The following is a 26509-nucleotide window of genomic DNA, read 5'->3' as shown; positions in this document are numbered from 1 at the left end:
GTGATGGGTTAGTGTTATGTTAGAGTCTCTGAGAGTCTCTTTTGGCTGTCTTAAGGGAGATAATTATCTGAACGAGGAGTTACTCTAGGAGTGAGCAATTTTTGTTGTATCAAGAAAAGCATGAGATGAGGGAAATCAAGAGATGTAACTTTGACCTTTTTCTTGGTGACATTATCAACTTGGGTGTTTCACTTTATTTCTCTGAGGCTGGGTTTCCTCATCTGTAAAACAATGGAGAAGATTCCAAGAACAAATGAAATAGTATCTCGTAAACTTTAAAGTTCTATATTAAGATAAAGGAAGGTAATAGGAGGTTGTCTGTAGTGTCTATCTAGTGTTTGAAATGTGGGTGGTTGACAGAATTTGGCAACATGGAGGTCTTGGGAGGGCAGATCTCCACCTCCTACCCTCACCCAATGCAGGAAAGGTTCTGGTACTATGCCCAATGGGAATGAGTCCCTGGGACCCTTTGAAATGTTTAGCTAGGACAGACATCTTATCCTAAGAACCAGAGAAGGGACTTTTGGAAATAGGAACTGCTGAGACCGTATTCCAGGATCCATTAGTGTCCCCATCCCCACCTATCTTTTGATCGAAGGCAGATTTTGAAGATTCAGCAACTTGGGTATTTGCCTAATTGCAGGCAGGGAAGAAAGTTGGGCTGGGGAAAGGCCAAGATATAACAGGAATGGGGGAGGAGGGCTAGGAAAAGTTTGGAGCTCTCCAGGGATGAGAAAGAGAAGGGAAAATGTGATGAGGTGCAGCAGAGATGGTCTTTCAAAATAAGTACCTCAGGGCATTCAACAAGTGTGAGCCTCTTCAAAAGAGACTCCCTACAGGAGGTTTTATATCACTTGCTGATAATTCCACTGCTCAAAACATTGGAGGGAATTCTCTTTGGAGTGTGAGGTGTGTTCTCTTGAACATCATCATTGACGGAAACCTCCATCTTTTAAAGGAAGAATATGACTTTTGGAAATGGCTGAAAGTCACTTAGGGCCAAGTATAGAAAATACAATAGGTGATCAAATTGGGAGCTGCCACCTGTGATGAGAGCCAAGGTATGAAGGCAAAATCATGAGGCTGGTTTGCTTCCCCAAGAGGACTTTTACAAGTAGAGGGAGGAATTACTGTCCCATTGGAAGGGTTTTCTCTACTCTCAAAAGGACTACTTTGAAGAAAGCTGTGTTAATTCAGAGGAAGACATTCTAATGAGCTTGTTTCAAATCTGTCTCACTCCGTCTACTTAGATGTGGGTCTTTTAGGACCTTTGAAGTTGAGGAAGAAGAATTGTAGTGTGTGGGAGCTATCTCTCCATATTTCTCCATGGTACCCAGAAGGTGATTTTATCTATTTTCATTCTATTTCCTCCAAAAGCAAGCGGGAAAGAATATATTCTCATCTGGAATTCTCAGTTCCTCAGCCTTAATTTGGAGTCTGCAGATGGGTTGCTGACCTCTTGACCTTCCAAGTCTCTATAATTTATGTGGGTTTAATCTTTGGGATTTGATGAAGTGTCCAATAACCCTGTGTAATTATAGAATTTCAGGGATCATAGAGATAAGCTCCTTCAAACCCCACCCTCCCAACCCTTCCATTTTAAAGAGAGGAGATTAAAACTAGAGAAAAGGTCTTACCCAAAGTCACACAGCCAGTAGTGGAGTAAACTAGGTCTTGACTCCTGGCCCGGTGCTCTTTCCCTTGTGTTGTTGCCCCACCTGAGGGCTGAGGAGGCCAGTTAGCAGAGTTGAACAGTTTATTCCATTTTGCTTAGAGATTTCTGAGTTCTCTGGGTAAGTGACTGATCCACTTTGTTTAATAAAGTGACAACAGGACAGAAGCCAGAGCACTGGACTATGAGTCATGGGATAGGGTCTTGTCTGACTTTGTCTGGGTGATTCACCCTGCAATATTAAGCACTTGTTTTTAGCTTAAATCTAAGTTTTGTCACCCTTACAGTGGGAGACTAACCAGTTACATTAGTGGATTGAAAGTATCTCTTTCAGGCCTGTGGGTCTCCTAAAACAACTCTTTCACCAAGATCATTTTATTCAGAAAGTAAGAAATCGGTCACTCTCAGAGGAACCACAGAGCAGCAAAGGGCCTTGTTTATATCAGGTTAGAATTAGAATTCTTGTTCAAGTGAACTTTTATTCAAGTATTTTAGGCTCTTTTTTAAAAGGTTATTTATTTATTTTTGAGAGAGAGAGAGAGAGAACATGTGGGGAAAGACAAAGAGAAAGAGGGAGAGAGAGAGAGAGAGAGAGAGAGAGAGAGAGAGAGAGAGAGAGAGAATCCCAAGCAGGCTCAGCACTGTGGAGCTCAGACTCATGAACTGTGAGATCATACCTGGGCTGAAGTCAGATGCTTAGCCAACTGAGCCACCCAGGCACCCCTATTTAGACTCTTCTAAGTGCAGAACACTGAACTATTGGGAAGATGTAAAGATACCTATTCCTTTATTTATTCTTTACTTATTCTGTGATCATCCCTGTGCTAGCTGCTGCAATACCGAGATCATCCTGGTCTCCAGGGATTTAGGCTATACAGTGCAATTCTCGCTCTCAGGAAGCTTACCATCTAGTTGGATCGCTATACTGGGCAGTATTCATTCAATGACAAGTGACAGAAACCCAACTCAAGATGGCTTAAATAAATAAAAATAAAATAAAATAAAGAGGGTGGGGTTTTGGCTCACATAACTTAAAAGTCAAGAGTATCTTGCCTCAGGGGTGCCTGGCTGGCTCAGCTGGTAGACTGTGTGATTCTTTTTTATTTATTTATTTATTTATTTATTTATTTATTTATTTATTTATTTTTAAAAATTTTTTTTCAACGTTTATTTATTTTTGGGACAGAGAGAGACAGAGCATGAACGGGGGAGGGGCAGAGAGAGAGGGAGACACAGAATCGGAAACAGGCTCCAGGCTCTGAGCCATCAGCCCAGAGCCCGACGCGGGGCTCGAACTCACGGACCGCGAGATCGTGACTTGGCTGAAGTCGGACGCTTAACCGACTGTGCCACCCAGGCGCCCCTAGACTGTGTGATTCTTGATCTCAGGGTTGTGACTTCAAGCCCCATGTTGGGTTATAAAGATTACTTAAAAATAAAATCCTAAAAAAAAAAAAATACTATCTTGCTTCAAGCAGAGATGGATCCAGACACTCAAATAATGCCATTTAGAATAGGTCTGTCTCCATTTTTTGGTTCCATCATTTTAAAGTCCACTTCTCTCTTGAAGGTGATAAATAAGGCTACTAGCAGCTCTGAGTTTATACTGCTTTAGCCTAGCAATGCCTGTGGGAAAAGGACATCTGTTAGTGGTTCCAGCAAAATTTCAGGGCTGATTCTCATTGGCTCAGCCTTTGGCCACAGGTTCATCACTTAGTTAACCAATGTGACTTTGTCTAAGGCCTCAGTCACATGCCCACATTGACGGATAGTGGAGACAGGTCACTTCCTAAAAAGGGAAATAAAGTGTGACCTCTGATAAGACAGGTACAGAAAGAAGCCTCACTCTGGAGGGTCTGAGCACTAATATATGCTGGATCATAAATGCTGTGGAAACCCAGGGCACTTGAGGAGGTGGCCCTTTAGTTGGCAGGTGAGGCTTGAGTGGAAAGTGAGGGTGTGGACGGGTGTGAGGTGTGGGAGAACATTCTGAATGGAGAGGAAGACCATGGGCAGAGACACAGAAGTGAGAAAGCCACATCAGGCTTGAGTGTGACATCCACATAGGGGAGCAGTGGGAGGAGAGGTGAGGAAGAAATGATGGGGTTACAGTGTGCCAATCTCTGAATACTGTGTCGGATATTTGGACTTTAATCAGTAAGCAGTTCAAAGCTACTACAGCTATTATTATTATTTTGGAAAAATAGTTAACATTTCTGAGCCTTCATTGTATGCTTGGCCATGTAAACATTTACATGCAGGGGACGCCTAGATGGCTCAGTCGGTTAAGTGTCCAACTCTTGATCTCAGCTCAGGTCTTGAGCTCGGGGTCGTGAGTTCAAGCCCTGCATTGAGCTCTGCACTGGGCGTGGAGCTGACTTAAAAAATAAGAAAATAAAAATAAATAAACATTTACATGCATACTATTATTTAATCCTCACAACAGTCTATGCAGTAGGTACTATTATTACTATTTTGTAGATGAGAACACTGCGCCTCAAAGAGGATTCATTTGTCCAAGATGATAAGTGGCAGAACTAGGATTGTAACTTGGTCTGTCTGACTCTAAAGCCCAAGGATTTATGAAGGATTTATACAGGAGCATTAATGATGGGAGCAGTGGTGGGAGGTTTTTGGCATAAGACTCGAATGTTAAGTGGAGAGGCTGTAAGACCCACATGGCTCTTCATGGAGTTAGTGGTCACTTCTCATGGTATCTCTGCTACTCTTTACCTGGTCTTTCCTACTTAGAGAGAACACACAATGTGCCAGCTTCCGGGCTAGACATTTTCATATCCATTATGTCATTTACTCTTCATCTGTTGAAGCGACTTGCCCAAAGGTCACACTTCTGGCAAAAGGTGGAGCTGAAACTTAACGCAAGTCTAAATGGATCTAGTACATCTTCTTACCACCAAATTGGAACCTGGGGGAGGAATACAGAAATTACAAGGTACGGCTGTCAGCTCTCTGTCAGCTCTTTCTACTCAGTGTTTACCTGTGGGCTGGGTGAGGTTAGCCAAGTGGGGGTTGCTGGCTGGAGTAGAGACGCAGCCTGGAAGCCTGGCTGAGAGTCTGAGGGGGCAGAGTAGGGTAGTGGTTTAGAGCAGAGGACTTAGAATTCTCTCTCTGTTCCTTCCCAGACGTGTGCCCCTATATAAGTGGGTTTCCTCTCTGTGTCTCAGTTTTCTTTTCTGTAAAAAAGAGATTATTATTATTTATTAAGATTTTATTTTTAAGTAATCTCTATACCCAGCATGGGGCTAGAACTCAACCCGGGGATCAAGAGTTGAATGTTCCACTGACTGAGCCAGCCAGGTGCCTTGGGGAGATTATTACTGTACTTATCTCAGAAGTGGTAGAAAGAAATAAACACAATGTTGGGTGTAAATCACTGAATGTGTTCCTACTGTACAACAGGCACTCAATAAATGGTTATGTCATTCCTGTGACATAGTCTGAGTGAAGAGCAGCTTGGGAGGAGCTCCTGCTGCTCAGGTGAAAGAGTTTGGATTGCTGGGATGATCAAAGGCCACGAGAAGTCATTAACAGTCAGCTGAAAAGGGTCTTACAAATCAGCTGTCCCAACTGCCTCATTTTACAGATGAAAAAACCTAGTCCCAGAGAGAAGAGACAAGTTCATGTCACAGAGTGAGACTCTTCTTTCCACAGAAGGGAGATGATTCTGACCACAATTCATTCAGTACTCAGTGTCAGGCACTGCCTGGGTGCTGGAGTCACCGCAGGGAATAGGACGTGGGAGGTGGTGTGGGTGGGTGCTGGGGAGACTGAAGGTGGGGATGGCAGCAGGGGGTTGGTGATCCTGAGGTGAGCACCTTCCAGCCTTCCCAGCCTTAGGGTGTGTATCCAGACTCCTCCCCATTTCTTTGGGGTTTGTTTCAGATTTGGTTTGGGATTTTATTCATCCCATACATCTTTGTTTTAATTTTTTTAATGTTTATTTATTTTTGAAAGAGAGAGAGAGACAGAGACAGAGACAGAGTGAGAGCAGGGGAGGGGCAGAGAGAGAGGGAGACACAGAATCTGAAACAGGTTCCAGGCTCTGAGCTGTCAGCACAGAGCCCGATGCGAGGCTCGAACTCACGAACCAAGAGATCATGACCTGAGCTGAAGTCGGATACTTAACCAACTGAGCCACCCAAGCACCCCCAGTACATCTTTGTTGTATGTGTATGTCCCGCTGAGCACATTAGGGGGATTTCTTTCTTCCCCCACTCCATTGTCTTTCTTCCTCCCCCAACTGTCCCTTCCTTCCTTCTTTCCTTTTTTCCACCCTCTCTCCCTACACCTTTCCTTTCTTTCTCACAACAGTCCTTTACTGACAGCCTCCCCTGTGTGTTAAGCCCCATGCTAGGCTCTGGGGATCTGTAGTAAGGGTCCTTGCTGCCAGGCTGCTCACAGAGTAATGGGAGAGGCAGGAAAGAAGACAGATCATCACTTTTTGCATGACACATGAAATGACTGAGTCAAGCACAGGGTATTCTAGGAGCACAAAGGGGACTTCTGACACAGTTAAGGACAGCCAGGGAAGTCTTCCAAAAAAGTCGCAGTATTTGATAGAGGATAGGGAGGAGGGAGAAGGGCATCCAGGCAGAAGAAATAGTATGATCCTAGGCATGAGGATGGGTAATGGCCTGGTGTGTTTTGGGAACTACCAGCAATTAGGGCAAGGAGTAGTGAGTGTTCAGAAAGGGAAGCTAGATCATGGAGGCTTCTAAGCCATGGTAGGGAGTTTGCAGACTATCTTGTTGGTATATAGTTGTTGAAAGTTTTTTGGAGAATAATTAATACATGCACATGATACAAAATTCAAAGGTAAAAAAGGTATACAATCAGACATCAATCTTCCTTCCTGCCCTCATTCCCCAATGATCCTCTCAGAGTTCTCTGGGATAACCCCTATCACCATTTTCTTGAGTATCCTTTCCAAGAAATCTCACAAAATACAAGCAAATGCAAACAATTTTTTTTTTTTACAAAAATGGCTTATTAGTTATCTATAGCTGTATAACAAATTACTCCAAAACTTAGTTGCTTAAGGTAACCAGTATTATCTCAGTTTCTGTGAGTCACAGGAATGTGGAGCAGCTTAGATGGGCAGTTCTGGTTCAAGGTTGCTCCTAATGTTACAACCAAGACCTCATTGGGGGCTGTGGTCATCTCAGGTTGACTGGGGCTGGAGGATCCACTTCTAAGTACCCTCATGTGTTGGCAGAAGCCCCCAGAATGAGTGATCCGAGAAAGGGGGAGAAAGGAAGAAGCTGTATCGCTTAACCTTTCTTTTTGGCAACAGTTTTATTGTGATATAACTGATACGTCATACAGTTCATCCATAGGAAATGTATAATTCAGTGGTTTTTAGCATATTCATAGAGTTGTATAACCATTACCTCAATCAACTTCAGGGTATTGTCAGTACCTCAAGAAGAAGCCTTATACCCTTTAGGTATCACCCCACAAAGCACCTATCCAACCTCTCCAGCCTTTGAACAACCACTAATTGACTTTCTGTCTCTCTGTATTGGCCTGTTCTTCATATCAATGGGATCTTACATTATGTGGTTTCGGCAACTGGCTTCTTTCACTTAGCATGTTTTCAAGGTTCATTCATGTTATAGCATATATCAGTACTTCATTCCTTTTTATGGCCATAATGTTGCATTGTATGGATAGACCACATTTTGTTTATTCATTCATTAGTTGATTGACATTTGGGTTGTTGTGACTTTGGGGCTATTATGAAGAATGCTGCTATGAACATTTGTGTACAAGTTTTTTGCATGGATGCACGTTTTCATTTCTCTTGGGTATATACTTAGGAGTGGAATTGCTGGCTCAAATGGCAACTCTATATTTAACATTTTGAGGAACTGCCAGATTGTTTTCCAAAGTGGCAGTACTATTGTGTATTCCCACCAGCACTGTATGAGGGTTCTTATTTCTTCATATTCTCATCAACACTTATTATCTGACTAAGTTATAGCCATCCTACCAGGTGTGAACTGGTATCTCATTGTGGTTTTGATTTGTGTTTCTCTATTCATGGTTTCCTGTGCTTATCGACCACTTGTATTATCTTTTTTGGAGAAATATCTATTCAGATCCATTGTCCATTTCTTAATTGGGTTATTTTTCTTTTTTTATTATTGGGTGGAAAGAGTTCTTTGTATAGTTTAGATATAAGTCCGTTATCAGGTATATGATTTGCAAATGTTTTCTTCCATTCCATGGCTGTCTTTTGTCTCTCTTGATAGTTTCCTTTGAAACACAAAAGTTTTTAATTTGTATAAAATCCAGCTTATCTTATCTTTTTTTCTTGTGGTTCTTGTGCTTTTGGTGTCATAGCTAAGAATCCTTTGCAAATCCAAGATACAAAAAACTTACCTCTGTGTTTTTACCTAGGAGTTTTATGGTTTCAATTCTCCCATTTAGATCTCTGATCCATTTGAATTAATTTTTATATATGAGGTAAGGTAAGGAAGGATCCAGCATCCTTTTGCATGTAGCAATCCTGTTGTTCCAGCACCATTTATTGAAAAGATTATTTTTTCTCGAATGCTCTTGGCACCCTTGTCAAAAATCAATTAACCATAGATACATGGGTTCATTTCTGGACTCTATTCTATTCCATTGATCTATATGTCTGTTCTTATGCCAGTAGCAGACTGTCCTGATGACTGTTGTTTTGTAGTGACTTTTCAAATCAGGGAGTGTGATTCCTCCAACCATGTTCCTTTTTAAGATTGTTTTGCCCATCACATTGCCTTTTTAAATTAAAAAAAAATTTTTTTTTAAAATAAGCTTCACGTCCAGTGCAGAGCTCAATGCAGAGCTTGAACTCACGACCCTGAGGTCAAGACCCGAGCTGAAATCAAGAGTGGGACACTTAACTGACTAAGCCACCCAGGCACTGCATCACACTGCCTTTTATGTCCTAATCTCAGATATCACATTCCACCGCTTTTACCACACCCGACTGTTAAGATTTTTCCATTTTAGTGTATAAAGAGCTACTTTTAAAAAAATGTTTATTTATTTATTTTGAGAGACGGGGTTGGGAGGGCAGAGAAAGACGGAGAGAGAGAATCCCAAGCAGGCTCCACTCTGTCAGTGCAGAGCCTGATACGGGGTTCAATCTCACAAACTACGAGGTCATGACCTGAGCCAAAATCAAGTCAGATGCTTAACCGACTAAGTCACCCAGGCACCCCTAAAGAGCTACTTTTTCTTAAGAGCTGCATAATATACTCTTGTATAGATGTGCCATCAGTTATTTAATCAATATTTAAGTTGTTTATGATATTTTGCTATAACAATATTTCAGTGGATAATGTTGTATATAAACAATTTGATACATACATATAAGGATAAAATAAAGACCTAGAGCAGAATTGCTGGATTAAATGGTCTGTATATTTATAATTTTGACAGATCCAGCCATAATGCCTTCTGTAGAAGTTGTACAGAGTTACAATCCCAGCAGCAGTGTATAAAAGTACCTGTTACCCCACATCATTGCCAACTGATTGTGTTATCATATATTTTATTTTTTGCCAACCTGATGGGTAAAAAAAATACTCTTAAATTTTTTTTTAATGTTTACTTATTTTATTTTTGAGAGAGAGAGAGAGAGCACAAGCAGGGGAGGGGCAAAAAGAGGGAGAGAGAATCCCAAGCAGGCTCCATGCTCAGCGTAGAGCCTGATTCAGGACTTGGTCTCATGAGCCATGAAATCATGACTTGAGCCAAAACCAAGAGTCAGACATTCAACTGACTGAGCCACCCAGGTGCCCCCAAAATACTCTCTCATAGTAGTAATTTGCCTTTCTCTTATTATGAATGAAGTAAACACTTTTTATATATATCTTTTCTGTAAACTGTCAGCTTATATATATATTTCTTTTTTAAAACTTTGTTTAAAGTTTATCTTTTTATTTTGAGAGAGAGAGCACATGCAAGCAGCGGAGGGGCAGAGAGAGAGGGAGAGAGAGAATCCTAAGCAGAATTCGCGGTGTCAGTGCAGAGCCCAAGAGATCATGACCTGAGCCTAAATCATGAGTCGGAGGCTTAACCCACTGAGACACCCAAGTAGTGTATATATATATATATATATATATATATATATATACACACACACACACACTATATATATATATATATATATATATATATATACACGCACTATATATATATATATATATACACACACACTATATACACTATATATACACTATATATATATATATATACACACTATATATATATACACTATATATATACACACTATATATATATATATATATACATTACATATACACTATATATATATAGTGTATATCTATCAAGTTAGAAATGAATGGTATTTTCTCTCTTTGATATGTAAGAACTTTTTTGGGGGTGCCTGGTTGGCTCAGTCAGTAGAGTGTGCAACTCTTGATCTTAGGGTTGTAAGTTCAAGCTCCATGTTGTGTGTAGAGATCACTTAAAAATAAAATGTCAAGAAAAAGAGAACTTTTGTATATTAAGAAAGTTAGCTCTTCATGATAAGAGTTACAAATATTGTTCCCAGTTGATCTTTTTACTTTGTCTATGAATGTTTTCCTTACCGTAAGATTTTTTTTTTTTTTCAACATAATCATACTGTTGGTTCCATCCTGGGTTTAGTGTGATACCTAGACAGCCTTGAAGTGTTTTGAGCAGGGGGGAAACATATCACATCCGGCTGTGGGTAGAGGGACTGAAGACCATTTGGAGGGGTCCAGAGGACAAGAGCTGAACTATTCTTTTCCTGAAAGCCTCCTATTTGTGTCGTTTTCTTTTCATTCCCATTTTATGTTATTCATCATTACCAACCTTACTTTAATCCCAGAGAAGTTTAATGGTATAATGAGAGCCCTGGACCAGAAGTCTGTGCCTGACACATAGTAGGTGCTTAACAAGTGCCTGTAAATGAATGAATGATGACATCTGATTGAAGTCCTATTCCACCATCCACTCCTTTGGAGGCAGCATATTCAGTGATTGGACAACCTGAATTTGAATGCTAAATATGGCATTACCAACTAAGTGTCTTTAGGAAGGTTACACAATTTCTGAGTCTTAGTTTTCCTCATCTATAAGATAGGGATAATAATAGTAACTATCTCAAGGGGCTGTTGAAGGGTTGACTGTGAATACTGTATGGACCTGGGCACAAAGGATACCCTCAGGAACTGTTAGCAATTGTTATTGGCTGGTGTGTGATTTCAGTCAAAACACTTTGGCTCCAACATTCCATTGTGCTAGAACACAGGGGGAAAGATTGAAAACTGGGAAGAATTAGAATATAAGTCTGAAGAAGCAGGTAGGGCTGGCTATGGAGAGCTTCCCAAGTTGGGCTAGGACTTTGGGTCCTATCCTTATATGATGGGCATTCACTTTTAGGCCTGAGAGTCACCAGCGCCACATGTGGATGTAGAAAGATGACTGGGGTGGCTGCTGCAGGGATGGACCAGATGGAGGCTTGATGAGGGCAAGGAGCCCATGGTCCTGGTGAAAGGTGCTGAGGCAGCAGGGAGACAGGAGGAAGAGGACAGGAGACCTATTTAGATCAGTGGCTGTGCTGGAGTGAGGACAAAGCAGGTGGTACAGATGATTCCAGGTTTCCTTCTTGGGTGATTGGATCTCTGGACTGACATTCCCAAACATGCAGGAGGAAGATCGCATCAGTTTGGGAAATGTTGAATTTACAGACCCTATGGGATGTGCAAGAGGAAAAGTCTCACAAGCAATTGGATATTTGGGCCTGGAGCCTAGGGGAGAGACCTCAGGTGGAGACTGAGATGTGAGGCATCCTCAAATGAGTCTGAGGGTGGGTGAAATTACCTCAGAAAGAATGTGCAGGGAGAAGAGGAGAGCCTAGCAGCAGATTGAAAAGAAGCCAGAAATGGAGGCTTGGAGAGAAGAGCCAGAGCAGCTGCTGAGATTAGCAACTGAGACACTGAGAAGGATGGCCTCGAGAAAGGATGCCTGCCTGGAGGAGCCAGAGGGGGACGGAGAAGGGATGGAACCACCTGGGAGGGCCTGGTCCGAACTAGAGGGAGAGGAGACTTTGGACCAAACCCAAGAGAAGATGTGGCGGAGCTGAGCCAGGGCAATGGGGGATGCATGGGTGGGTGGGTTCAAAGGTTATTAAAAGGCCATGTGCTTGGTGCAGTCTGGGCCTGGTGTGGGTGGTGAAGTAAATACTCTTCCCAAATGATTACCCCACAAAGTGATGGGGGTCCATCTCTCTGTAACAGTTTCTGTGACACCAGATACAATTATTGGTCTTCTCATTTAAAAAAATTTTTATTTTAATTCGAGTGTAGTTAACATACAGTACAATACTAGTTTCAGGGGTACAATATAGTGATTCAGCCGTGGCATACATTACTCTGTGCTCATCAAGACAAGTGTGCTCTTAATCCCTTTCACCTATTTCACCCATCCCCCCCCCCCACTATTATTTGTCTTCTTACTAGTTCCCCTACTACCCTGTAGTGTCCTCAAGATCAGGAACCAGGAGCTGGGGACTGAATTTCAGAGGAAGAGAGTGTCTCAGGAAGAGGGAATGGTCAGTACAAAGGCCTCTATGTGGGGCTGAACCTGACTTGTTTTAAGGGACAGAAAGGAGGCCAGTGAGGCTGGAGTTTAGGGCATGGAAGCCTAATGGCTCCAAGGAAGGTGGGTGAGCCTACCTCAGTGCTTTCTTCTGAGTGCTTCTGGGGAGCTTGCAGAGGGCACTGAGCAGGGGAGTGGCACCTTCCATTTCTGAAAGTTCACTGTGGATGCTGAGTGGAGAGCAGCTGCTGATGAGATAAGTGTGGGAGCTGAGAACTTAGTTAGGAGGCCCCAGTGGTCATCTAGTTAGGAGGGGGTCATGGCAGGTTGGACAGATGGTTGTAGTAGAGGTGGAGAGAAGTCAGATCCTGGGTAGTTTTGGAGATCAAGGCAGTCGACCTTGGGAATGGGTTGCATGTGGGGGTGAGGGGAAGGGTGGGGTCAGGTGCCTCCTAGCATCCGGGTGTTGGATGGGAGATGGTGAGCCCAGTCACAGGAGTCCTGAGCCCCAGCATATCGGGCTGATAGAGGCACTAAGGTTGGGCCTCGATCTACACAAATCCAGGGGGTTGGAGCTGACCTGTAGGAACTGACTGTTACAGTCTCGCTTGTCTTGGGGGAGCAGAACCAGTGCTCAGACTTAGGAGCAGGGACCTGTAGACACCCTCCTTCCCTTGGAGGGTCAGCCTGTCAGAGGTTGTTGCCACTGGTCATGACTGCACCGGGCACTGGGGAAGCAATTCATTGGAGTGCTGGGATCTCAATGCGTATGCAAACTCTTCACTGGGCTCCTCTCAGCTCCAAATGCAGCCTGATCCTTTTCTAAACCTGAAGGAGGGACTCACAGGCAATGCAAGCAGCTGGCCATGTGTTCTATGCTGGATTGCTGCTCTGTGTTCCTCCCCTTTCCTAAGACCTTTACTGCTTTGTAAAGTCATCACTGTTCTTTGTAGAAAAACTGGGGACTATAGATGAACAAAACTACATCTGTAATCTCACGCTCCCAGCAGCATTCTTTTTTTTTTTTTTTTTACTTTCTATAATTTATTTATTTTTTATAATTTACATCCAAGTTAGTTAGCACATGGTGCAATAATGATTTCAGAAGTAGATTCCTTAATCCCTTTACCCATTTAGCCCATCCCCCCCGCCCACAACCCCTCCAGCAACCCTCTGTTTGTTCTCTATATTTAAGAGTCTCTTATGTTTTGTCCCCCCTCCCTGTTTTTATATTCTTTTTGCTTCCCTTCCCTTATGTTTATCTGTTTTGTATCTTAAAGTCCTCGTATGAGTGAAGTCATAGGATATTTGTCTTTCTCTAATTTCGCTTAGCATAATACCCTCTAGTTCCATTCATGTAGTTGCAAATGGCAAGATTTCATTCTTTTGATTGCCAAGTAATACTCCATTGTATATATATGTATATATCACATCTTCTTTATCCATTCATCCATCGATGGACATTTGGGCTCTTTCCATATTTTGGCTATTGTTGATAGTGCTGCTATAAACATTGGGGGGTCCCTTTGAAACAGCATACCTGTATCCCTTGGATAAATACCTAGTAGTGCAATTCTGGGGTCATAGGGTAGTTCTATTTTTAATTTTTTGAGGAAACTCCATACTGTTTTCCAGAGTGGCTGCACCAGTTTGCATTCCCACCAACGATGCAAAAGAGACCCTCTTTCTCCGCATCCTCGCCAACATCTGTTGTTGCCTGAGTTGTTAATGTTAGACATTCTGACAGGTGTGAGGTGGTATCTCAGTGTAGTTTTGATTTGTGTTTCCCAGATGATGAGTGATGTTGAGCATTTTTTCATGTGTCGGTTGGCCGTCTGGATGTCTTCTTTGGAGAAGTGTCTATTCATGTCTTTTGCCCATTTCTTCACTTGATTATTTGTGTTTTGGGTGTTGAGTTGGATAAGCTCTCTATAGATTTTGGATATTAACCCTTTCTCTGATATGTCGTTTGCAAACATCTTCTCCCATTCCATTGGTTGCCTTTTAGTTTTGCTGATTGTTTAGAAGCAGTCATTCTTAACTGCTTGGCCTACACTCATAAGACTATAGAGTACTCATTATGATCAGGCTCTGGAGCCAGACTCTCTGGGTTCAGCCTTTTGCTGGCTGGTTTTGCAACTTACCAGTTGTGTGACTTTGGATAACTTAGATAACCTCTCTGTGTCTCAGTGTCCTCCTCTGGGAAAAGAAAATAATAATGCAGATTGTTGTGCAGATTAAATGATCTAAGGTGTGTAAAGATCTAAGTAGTGTCTGCCACGGTAAATTCTATATAACTATTTGCTATAGCTATGTAACTATTTTTTCCCAAAGTGAAATTATAGTGCACTAATTTCTACAGCCTCTGGAAACCTAACATATCGTAAGTATTTTCTGTATCATTAAGTCTTCTTCAATAGCTGCCTGAGCAAATTTATATTAAAGTTTCATAGCTAAGTGGTATTCCATGTTATGAAAGAGCTATATTCCCATATTGCTGGAAAATAAGTTGCTTCTTTCTTTCTGTTCTTCCTTTATTATTTCTCCCTCTCCTCCTCTTCTCTCTCTTATAAGTAACCACATGATGGACATCCTTGTAGCTAAAACTTAGAGCATATCCATGAGGGTTTTCTTAGGATAAATTTCCAGAAATTGGCAAGCTCAGTCAAAAGGGGTTTAGAGATTTTCATTTTTATGTTTTTGTGACTAACCCATTATTTCTGAGAGTTACATTTGGGCTGTGCATTGCCATTTTTGTTGCTTTCATTATTTCATTGCAAGTGAGTGAGAATCTCTGGCAATAGTCACCTACTAGTAGACAGCTCCTGCCCACCTTACAGCTTCAGTGGGTCACTCTTTCACATGGCTCTGAATCCAAAATGTGCAGCAGGTTGTCAGTACAATGTCTCCCTCCCCTCCTGTCCTCCAGACACTCAGTTCCCCTCCCTAGAAGTAACCAAGTCTGGTGTGTGAGTTTTCACAGTTCGTGAGATCGAGCTCCGCATCCAGCTCTGTGCTGACAGCGTGGAGCCTACTAGGGATTCTCTCTCTCCCCCTCCCTCTCTCTGCCCCTCCTAGACTCATGCTTTCTCTCTCTCTCTCTCTCTCTCTCTCTCTCTCTCTCTCTCAAAATAAATAAACTTAAAAAAAAAAAGTAATCAAGGTTATCAGTGTCTTGTAAACTCTTCCAGAAATATTTATGTCCATGGAAGAATACACACACACACACACACACACACACACACACACACACACACTCTTTCCCCACTCCTTAGAGAATGCTAGCATTGTGCCACATACATTGCTCTGGACTTTGTCTTTCACTTAGCACACCCACATGCCATCTCACATCAGCACACCAAGGCTTCCTTTGTCCCTTTCAGGACTACGTGGTGTGCCATTGCACAGATGTGCTCTGTCTAACCTGTGGTTTATTGGTGGGCATTTAGGTTCTTTCTTCTGTTTACTTATGACACATTACATATGTAGCCTTTTTTAAAGTTGGCATTTGTTGAAGTATAACATATTTAGAGAAAAGCACAAAAATCGTTACCTCTGCGGCTCAGAGAATTTGCACAAAGTGAACGTGCCTGTGGAAATAGCATACAGACCAGGAACCTGATGCCCCCTTCAGTCACTACCCAAAGGTAATCACTATCCTGAGTTTTCATCCTGGAGGTTAGTTTTGCCTGTTTTTGAACTGTATATGAATGGAATCACACTTTTTCTCAGCCGTATGGCTCTCAGATGTAGCAACTTGGTGCTCACAGCATTTGTTCCTCCTCAGGCAAGGTCTTGCTCTGGTGAGAGTCCCCCCCACTGCCTTGCAGAGGCGTCCTCCGGCTGTGTGCTGACGAGGTGGGGGGGGGGCAAGCTCTCCGGTGTCTCCTCCTATAGGGGTGCTAATCCCATCATGAGACCTCACCAAACCCTAATCACCTCCAAATACCATCCCACTGGGGGTTAGGGCTTCAACATATTAATTTTGTAGGGACATAATTCAGTCTATAGCAAGACTCTGTGGAGTCTGCCTAGGGACAAAAAGCCCTGGGGACATCCTGTCTGACCCCTCAGTAAAGGGTAACAGCTGTGGCATGTCAGGCATGGCGCGGGCAGCTGAGCGAAAACAGAGGCCTCTCGGGAGTGCCCAGCTCAGCGAATGTCCCTGGAGGATGGTGTAACAGTGTTATAATGAAATGCTATTAAAATAGCTAAGCATAAAATGCATCATTAAAAAGCTTTACATAAAGGCACATTTACAGCACAAGCTTTAAAGAAAATAAACACCTGAGTGTATCGTATATTTTCTCTCATTAATTCTTCACTACTTTTGGTCTCACCCATGTTTAATTCCCAAACTCAAGTATCATTCTTCCCTTTAACTCTCTTTTAGTTTCTTAATTATTTTTTAAAAACTTAAGAGGATTTCATGGTCTGGCATAGACGGATAAGGATTGTCCGTAATAATATAGTTTTTGTTATGTGCAGATGTTAGACACTTTCACCAGTATAGGAGGGCACAGAATGAAGAGTGTCCCCCTCTCCACCCCCCCCCCAGGCCACATCTCCGAGGCATCCATCATTAAATTACTTCTGTATACTTCTAGAAATGTTTATAGATATGCAAGTTTATATGTGTATTCTTTGAAAAATCAATATTTTTATTCATTCATTTAATCTTTTAAAGTTTGTTTATTTTGAGAAAGTTGGGGGTGGGGGTGGGACAGAGAAGGGGAGAGGGAGAGAGAATCCCAAGCAGCAGGCTCCACACTGTCAGTGTAGAGCCTGACGTGGGGCTCGAGCCCATGAACCTCCAGATCATGACCTGAGCTGTAATTGAGTCGGATGCTTAACTGACTGAGGCACTGAGGTGCCCAGATGATGTTTTTAAATTTCACAAGTAATACATGAATATTCACTCTGTGAAAAGCTGAAACATTACATAAAGGCTAAAGTCCTCACGCCCTCCCTGCCCAGAGGCCACCACTCTTATAAATTTAATTTCCATTTCCCCTAGATCTTTTTCTGTGCACATACATGTCCGTGAGGTAAATATATCATGTCATTTTTGTGTTGCCCCTACTTACTTTCTTCCTCTCTCTCCCTCTCACTCTCTCATGGTAAAATACACATAACATAAAATGTACCATTTTAACCGTTTTTTAACTGCACAAGTCCATGGTGTTAAGGACATTCACCATGCCGTGAACCACATCCATCTCTCTCTTCCAGAACTCTTTTTCATCTTGCAAAACTGAATCTCTGTTCCCTTTAAACACTAAGCCCCCATACCCCTCCCCCAGCCCCTGGCAACCACCTTCCTACTTTCTGTCTCTGTTAATTTGACTCCTCTAGGGACAGCATATAAGTGGAAGCCTACAGTATTTGTCTTTCTGTGACTAGTACATTTCACTGAACATAATGTCCTCACGGTTCCTCCATGTTATAGCGTGTGTCAGAATTTCCTTCCTTTTTAAGGCTGAATAACATCCCACTGTGTGTAGGGACTGCCCCCTGCCTTTTTGAAACAAGAGGGAACATGCCTATGTGTGGCTGTCTACCTGCTAATGTATTGGAGAGGAGAGGTGGTTCAGAGTATGCACCCAGCTCTGCTATCTCTAGCTGTGTGACCTTGGGCACATCACTTAACCTTTTGGGGCCTGTTTCTTCATCTATACAAATGGGGATAGCAATTCATTCATAAACATAGAGCAGTTAGAACAGTGCCTGAAACACTATGTGCTTGACTTTTTAAAATGACAATTGCTAGGGTGCCTGGCTGGCTCTGTGGGTAGAACATGTGACTCTTGATCTCAGGGCCGTGAGTTCCAGCCCCATGTGGGGCATGGAGCCTACTTAAAATTACATTTCAACTGTTTGTTGCAGCAGACATCACGTGTCAGAAAGCTTCCTGTGTCAGTCCTCACAGCTGCTCATTCCTTCTACCTGTTCTACCTTGTAAGAAGGTACCTACATCCTTCTTGGGGCGCCTGGGCGGCTCAGTCGGTTAAGCCTCCGACTTTGGCTCAGGTCACAATCTCATAGTTCATGAGTTTGAGCCCCACATTGGGCTCTGTGCTAACAGCCCAGAACCTGAAGCCTGCTTCCAGTTCTGTGTCTCCCTCTCTCTGCCCCTCCACTGCCCACACTCTCTCTCTCAAAAATAAATAAACACTAAAAAAAAAAAAAAAAAAGGTACATCCTTCTTAAAGCCATAGATGGGATTATACTATACATTGTAATGTGAACCTTGATTTTTAAAATTTCTTAATATATCTTAGAAGGTTTTCCATGACAGTGTATACAATTGTTCTCCACTTATTTTAATAGCTTTGCAGTATTCCATGGCATGGATATACCAGCCTTTATTTAATCAGTTCCCTCTTAATAGACATTGCAGTCCTTTGTTATAAAGATGGCAGTGCAGTGAATATACCCCATACACACCCTCTGTGTACACGCACAAGTTCAGCCATAGGGTACATTTTTGAGTCAGGGATAAGTGCATGTATGATTCTTATAGATACTGCCATGTTGTTCTCCAAGCAGAGTAGATGTCCCACTTTACACGCTACAAACAATGAGACATACCCCCATTACAGGGATGATGGTGACCACCCAATATACGTTGTGGCCTTAAGAAGTAAATACCACCATCCCTATGATGACACAACAGAGGTTCAGAGAGGTGAAGTGACTTGCCCAAGGACACACAATTAAAAAGCTGTTCTCCCAATACATATATGTGATACAAACTTTAAAAGGAATAACACATTATTATAACAGTTAGGACTAAATTTGGCTGCATGTGATAGGAAAACCCAAAATAATTGTGGTCTAATGACCCAAGGTTCAGTCTCTTATATAAAACAAATGCCCAAGAGTTAGACAGTCCAGAGCTGGTATTGTAGCCCCTGAAGTCAAGAGCTCTTTTTAGAGCTCTGCTTTACCACTCTTGGGTAAGGCCCTTGTCCTCATAGTTGAAGATGGTTGCTAGAGCCCTAGCCATCACCTCTGCATTCCAGGCAGCAGGATGGAGGAATGGGTGAAGAAAAAGGGGCAAAGAGCACATTCTAGCAACCTTACAAATCTGTTTATATAAAGTTATTTTCCGTGAAGACACATAGCACATCTGCATGCATTTTTGCCTACTCATGTGGCCTAGTCATGTAGCTGCAAAGGAAACTGGAAGCTTTATTTTTGATGGTCAAGTTCTCAGCAAAAAACTGGGGGTTATAATAGTAAGGAAGAGGGATGAACAGATATAGTAGCAAAGTACTAGTCTCTGTCATGATTATGTGTAAAAATTAAGCTAATCACCTTCCACAGGCAGTGACTGTTCACCGTTCTTGACTATCTGGAAAAAGGTTTATCTCTTTTGTCCAAATTTTTTTTCCACTTCCCCAAGAGTTGCCATGACCTGTCCCCACTTCACCAGTAATAATTTGCACACCTCTTCTCACCTGCCAGTTGATTCTCACAAAAGTGCTATGAAATAAGTGGGGTGGATGTCATGATCCCATTTTACAGATGAAGAAACCAAGGCCCAGAGTGGTAAACCAACTTTGCCTAAAGCAACATAGTGAAGAATGGAGTTCAGCTTCCTTTTGAGGCCATGCAAGGTGGGCAGTGTCTCATGGCTTCAAGGAGAAAGGCTCAGTTTGGTGCTAGTATTTCCTTAATTCCTCACACACTATTAAACCTCTTAAACAGAGAGAGAATGCTCAGAGCATTTGGCAGGCAAAAGTATCCAGCTAGGATCTAAGAACATTGTTTTGGTTTCATTATATTTATAGTTTCCTTCTATTTGTGGCAAATGATCCTGGTTTCCTTTTCTATGATAGTGATATAAAGCTTACTTTTTAAGTAAATGCCTCTAAGTTAAAAAGTGAGGCTATTAAAAGAAAAATGTTAAGTAAAGACCTGTCTGGGTTTAAATACAGATCCCACCACTGACTAGCTCTGTGTCATGAGATATGATACGTGGTTCCTCTGAACCTGTTTTCTCATCTATAAAATGAGGATCATGATTTTCCCTACCTTATAGATTTGTAATAGCATTAAACAAGATCATGGTGTCAGGAGCTCTGCACCTTGGCATGTAGTTAAGCACTCAATGCTCTTTGTTAACATTATTATCATATTATGAATATTCATATTATTAATTTTGTCACAACACTTTCTGGCTGCTTGGAGCAGGGGAAGTCAGTGGACTGAAGGGTAATGGATAGAGATTCCCCATCAGAGGGCCCCTTCCCTATACTAGTGGTTCTCAGCCTGGGACAGGTTGGCGCCCCCCCCACACTCCCCCCAGGGGACATTTGGCAATATCTGGAGATGTTTTTTATGATGACGGCAGGGGTGGGGTGTGGGGTGGGGGGAGATGTGCCACAACCCATAAGGCACAGGACAGCCCCCCATCATGAAATATTATCAGGTCAAATGTCAAAAATGCTTCCTTTGAGAAGCCCTACCCCACATGGCACCCCACACCTGTGTGTGTGATTCAAAGCAGCCGGCTCATTATTTCCAAGAGAGACTCGAACTCAGACTCCAAAGACTTCAGCCTCAGTTTCCTCATTCAGCACATGGGGATGAAACCTGCCTTACCTGGAGGCATTCTATCTCCTGATGGTTGAAACTCTTTGTCACTTCCTTGTTTTAGGCTGTCCCTAGTGGTCTTTTCCTCTCTTCCCCCAGGTCCAGGGAAGCCATCTGATTGGTTTTTCTCCATTTGCTTGAGTTCTGGGTGTTTCCCATTCCCTGAGCAGCCTTGGGCGCCCCATAGCCACCACCTACAACGCTGCAGAACAGAGAAGGCAGAGAGAGTGGGTTAGAGATGGAGAGGTCCACCCCCTCCCTCTCCCAGCATCCTGTTATTCTGGGTCTCCACCCGGAGTCTGCTTCCTTGCAAGCACTCCTTGACATGCATAAGTATTCTGTTTGTGTACTGACTTGATTTTATTTCTCCCACACACCTCTTCTGAGGACCACGCCTCCAGGGGCCCCAGCATCCTGCACAATGTCGGGCACATTACTGGCCCTCGGGATTTACGTGTGCAGTGTTCGAAGGGAGAGCCGGAGAGAGGAAAGGGCCAGGTGCTAGATCCAGAGAAGGAAGAGAAGCGAGAAAAGGATGAGAGAAGAGGAGGGCTGATGAAAGAATGTTAAATGCAGAGAGATCTAACCAGACAAGGGGAGAGGAGAGGGAGGGTCGAGGCCGACCCTTGAGCGCGATGCAGACATGCCGGAGAGACAGTAGCAGAACAAGAGACAGATGCAGAACAAGAAAGATGAAAGGGTGGACAAGAGAAAGGAATGGGGAGGCACGCGACTGAGAGAGGCACGTGGGCGGTGAGAGCGAGAGCGTGCGGGCGCAGGGCCACGGGAAGGAAAGTCCTTGAGGGCTGAGCGCGGAGCTGCCAAAGGGAGAGGCCCGCCCTGCGAGCCCGGTGGTGCTGCGGGGAGCTCCGGGTGCGGGCGCCGTCTCCATGGAAACGGCGACGCTCTGGGCTGGAGAGGAAATGCGGCCTGTGGGGAGGGGAAACGGAGTGGCTGGGTGGACTTGGCCCATGCCCAGGCTCTTTTCGTCACCCCCAGCCTTTCGCTGAGGAGGCGGGAGCGCGCCTCCTGGGCCGGAGCCCTCAGATACCCAGGGCGCTCCTTCGCTCCCCTTCCCCGACCCCGGCGTTCGAACCTCCTCTCGTCTCCGACAGGGGCCTGGAGGGCCTTGCAAAATATCTGGGATATTTGGGGAGGTGGGCGGGTGGACCTTCTCCGTAGGCTCCTCCTCTCCTCCCTCCCAAGCGCTCAGTCCTAGGCCTTCTCTGTATCCAGAACTCCAGTCCCAGGGATTAACCTGCCCACAGCTCCCAAATTTACATCTCCAGCACCGATTTCCCCCTGAGCTTACCTCTCCATTTGCGTGGCCAAAGTGCATCTTCGAACTTGTGGGATTCTTTAGCTCCCCCAAGCTCATTCTCACCCCAGGGCTTCTTGCATTTGCCGTCTCCCTTTGCCAAGAACCCTTTTCGCAGCAGGTAAGCGACTCGCGGTACTCTAGCTGCGACTCATCTTGGAGGAGGCAAGCACGGGGAGAGGGGACACAGCCCTAAATGTGTGTGTGGTCACGGTGCTGTGGGGGAGCCCTGCATCAGGACGAGGAGCACAACCTAGGGATGTGGGGAATACTGTCGCGTCACAGGAGGACGGAGGAAGGCTACAGGAGGCAAAACCTTAGAGCGAGGGGCCCCGGCGCACTGGTAGACGGGAGTCTGGAGCCTAGGGAGCACTTCCTTGAACGATAGGTGAGGGAGACACGTGACAAGGCTGAGGGCGTCCTCCCCACCCTGGGGACTAGATGGGCCTCCGGGACAGTGGGCAGCACTGACCACCACCCTCTCTTGGTCATCACTGTCTTCTAAAACCCAGGTTAAGCACCCCATGGGCCTGGTGTGGAACCTTCAGGTCTCAGACACAGTAACCTTGTTGCTGGTGGGACTGTCGAACACCGAGAGAGCAACATCAAGCCGCAGACACAGTCACAAGTCACAAGGCTAGCTGCTCACACCGCATGGCAGGAGTGGAAGGTCACAGCCTCTGGTTGCTTACTGAGCCTGGTTGGCTCTCTTTGGCTGTGTGGGGCTTGTGCTGTTTGGCTCAGACTTAGGTCTCACCAACTAGGCTGGGCACTGCAAAGAGCCTACCCAGACAGACTGTTTGGGTTCGGATTGGCAGAGGTGGGTCACTAAACACTGGTGAGTGGATGCCAAGGTGGGGAACCAGCAGGGGCCTATTTCCGTAGAAGCCTCTTCTTGGCCTCTCCCTGTTTCCCCTCCTCCACCGCCTGAAACTAAGCTCCCTGCTCCCCAATAATTTCCTTATTTATGTGACTATTCTTTTTATCATTATGACTAGTTTTGATGATAGTAATAATAACATTTAACATTTATCTGGGATTTACTATGTCAAGCATTTACATTTGCTGCCTCCTGTAATCTTTGCAATGACTTGGATGCCATCATTAGCCCCATTTTACAGAGGAGAAAATAGGCTCACGGGTGAAGGAACTGGCCTAAGTTCCCACATCTAGAAAAGACGTAAGGATTTGAGCCCCAGGCCTGTAATGTCTTTGCTCTCACGGAGAGCAAAGAGTTTTTCAGTAGTTTCCCCCGCCTAACTGCAAACTCTGTGAGGCTGGAGTGCAAGCAATGCCCCCATCCCCTGCCCAGTCTAGTGCCTGCACACGCGGGGCCCTCAGTGAGAAAATGCCGGGGACTGAGTGTCTTACACACCTGACTTCCTTTAATCCTCACCACCACCCATGACACAGACACAGACAGGTGGCATCCCCAAGGTTGTACACCCAGTAAGTGAAAGAACTTACCCCAGTCTTTTCTTTGAGAGCAGCACTCAACTGCGTGAATGAGAACGTAGGTCCAGCATCTTGAAGGAAAGGGGATGGCGCTCAATAAATGTTGAATGAATGACAAAAATAAAGAACGAGGAGGATGGGAGGGGGTAAGCATGGTCAGGATGCTAAAGGGAGCTGAAGCAGCTGAGCGTGAGTTACTATTTTCTTGTATTTGCACCAAGGCTTCCTGGAGGAGTTGATTTGATGGGGGCATTATGGGTCCCGGAAAGCTTCTGCTCCCCGAGGCAGGAGGCCATCTCAGACCCTAAAGTTTCTGGAACGCACAGAAGCGGTTAACAGGCTCTTGGGTTGACGGGCGGGGGGGGGGTGGGGGTTAGTGCGCGGGGGGGCGGAGGTGGGGGGGATGGAGGTGGGGTAGGGGGTGGCGGGGGGGGGGGGCTGAGCAGCCCAGCCTGGAGGGCTGTGGTGGTCCTCGGGCTCTGGGGAGTACTCAACCCCTTCTCTCTTCCTCCCTGACCATGGCGGTGTGCCCGGCCTTGCATCCCCTCAGCTCTGTGCCTTGTGCTGGGCTGCATGATCTTCCCCGACGGCTGGGATGCCGAGACGATCCGGGACATGTGCGGGGCCAAGACCGGGAAGTACTCCCTGGGGGACTGTTCAGTGCGCTGGGCGTACATCCTGGCCATCATCGGCATCCTCAACGCCCTCATCCTCTCCTTCCTCGCCTTCGTGCTGGGCAACCGGCAAACAGACCTGCTGCAGGAGGAGCTCAAGCAGGAGAACAAAGGCGAGTGCGCTTGGGGCTGGTGGTGGGGCCCAGAGGTGTCACAGAGTACTCAGACAAAACCAGAGCTGGAAAGGGTGCAGGCAGTGAAAGCCATTTGACGTTATTCCTCAAATCCCAACATTTGCATGCCTGTGACCCAGCAGACCCAACCAGGAGTATAAACCCATGAGAAATCTGCTTGGACGGTCTTAGCAGCAGTTTCAAATAGCAAACTACTGAAAACAATGGCCATTGACAGGAGGATGGATAGATAAATGGCGATATATTCATATTACGGAATAGTGCATAATGAATGAATACACTTTAGTTATAAGTAACAGAATGGACACATCCTGGAAACATAATATTGAGAAAGAGAGGGAAAAAAATCGAGTTCCAGAAGACGACAGAATGATATTTTTATGGAGCTCAATAAAAAACCAAGAGACACGAAATAATGTGTGGCTTAATAATAAATATGTTTATGGTAGTACTGTATATATTTTTTTAAGCAAAGAAACAATAAATACAGAAGATAGGATGATGGTTATCTGTGGTTGGGATAGAAGAGGGGAGGCCAGGAGCATGAGATGTGGGTGTGTAGGCATGTACAAATTATTGGCGATCACAGTTCTTTCATGGTGAGCCCACACAGGTGTTTGTATACGTAGTATATTACATATCAACTTTTGTATGTATCAAGTAACACTGAAATACAGTAAAGAAAAAATTGACACATGAGGCCAGAGGCTCAGTGCTAACCACTGTTATCAGATGTTTATGCATATATGTACATAACATATGTTATATGTCCCTTTATAAAATATATAGTAGTGTTATGTGCTAATATAACACAGGATAGGCATCATCCTAAACAAATCCCTTGCTTCTTGTGCCCAACCCTAGAGCATATCTGAAAGATCTTTCTTTATCCTTTTATGGAGAACCCTTTATATCCAGTGCTTAGCATTACATCAGATGGAGGAACTGTAATTTCTTAACCATTCTCCTTTTAGGGACTGGTAGGGAGGTTTCCAGGATTTTACCATCACTGACAATGCTAGGCTAGACATCTTTGTGCCTTGTTATATACAATGTTTTCTGGGTGCTTTTTCAGAAGTGGAGTTGCACACTTACGATTGTAATGGCAGTGCCAGATTACTCTCCAAAGAAGGGTTGGTCTTCTGAGCCAGGAGCCTACCCTGCCCCTGGAGCAAGGGGCCGGGGGGCGGGGGGGTGGGGGGTGGGCAGGGATGGCACCCGTCTGTCTGCGTGTGCATTCCCTGCAGTGAGAAATAGGAGTAGTAGTTTTCACAGTCGCACCCTGCATGTTACATTAGCATGTGCTGGGTGTATATTTAGCACTCTCCATTAATTATATTCCTCTCTTGGAGCCTATCACCTATAAAATGGGGATAATGGCAGTGAGGCTTATTATCTCATCTGGCAAGAGGCAGGTTAGTTTGGTGGTGGAACCCTTGGACTGAAGGCAGACCGTCTGTGTGGGAAGCAGGTTGATCAAAGAAATGGCTTCATGTCCTTGAGGCTTAGTTTCCTGCACTTCATAAAATGAGGGTGGTGGAAGTAGTACCACCTTACAGGGCTGTCTTGTGAAGAAGAAAGATTATGTCTATTAAGGGGCACTTGATGAATACTCAGAAAAAACTGTCACTGCTCAAGACTCCCCATCAAGCAGACATCATGGCCACCATTTTACAAATGAGAAAGGTGAGTCCCCAGGGAGGTGCAGTTAACTTGCCCAAGGTCACCAAAGCAGTGCAGCCAGGATTTGAACCCACGTCCAAATTCAAAGGCCAGACTCTTCCCTGCTGCCTGCTTCCTTTTCGGGGGCCCTCCTGGGCTGCTGGGCTGCTAAAACCTGTCTGTGAGCCTCCTGTCCCTGGAGACCCTGACACCTGGTGGTTTCTGTGCTCTTGGTGTGAGGTCAGGGCCTGCCCTCTGGTGGCAGCTTCCAGAAGTGCATGACTAAGAGCCAAGGCCTTTCTGAAGAAGGGGTCTGGGGGTGCAATTGGGTGAGATGGGCCCAGCCAGCGTCCTCACCTCCCTCCCCAAAGTGCCCTATTCTCAGTGCTAA

At 44.5% G+C, this 26509-nt stretch overlaps 1 protein-coding gene across 1 annotated transcript in view; it reads left to right on the top strand.

Annotated features, from left to right (window-relative positions):
• The window catches only part of LHFPL4 (LHFPL tetraspan subfamily member 4), a 32441-nt gene that overhangs the window by 1735 nt on the left and 4197 nt on the right, over positions 1-26509 (top strand). The window contains exon 2 of the mRNA XM_011280191.4: positions 24199-24435. Coding sequence (XP_011278493.3) covers positions 24199-24435 — 237 coding nt within the window. The remainder of the gene's footprint in view (positions 1-24198; positions 24436-26509) is intronic.

The sequence above is a fragment of the Felis catus genome, chromosome A2 (genome assembly GCF_018350175.1).
Source record: "Felis catus isolate Fca126 chromosome A2, F.catus_Fca126_mat1.0, whole genome shotgun sequence".
Classification (NCBI taxonomy): Eukaryota; Metazoa; Chordata; class Mammalia; order Carnivora; family Felidae; genus Felis; species Felis catus.
Note: the sequence above shows the minus strand (reverse complement) of the source record. Positions and strands in the feature narration are given on the sequence as shown.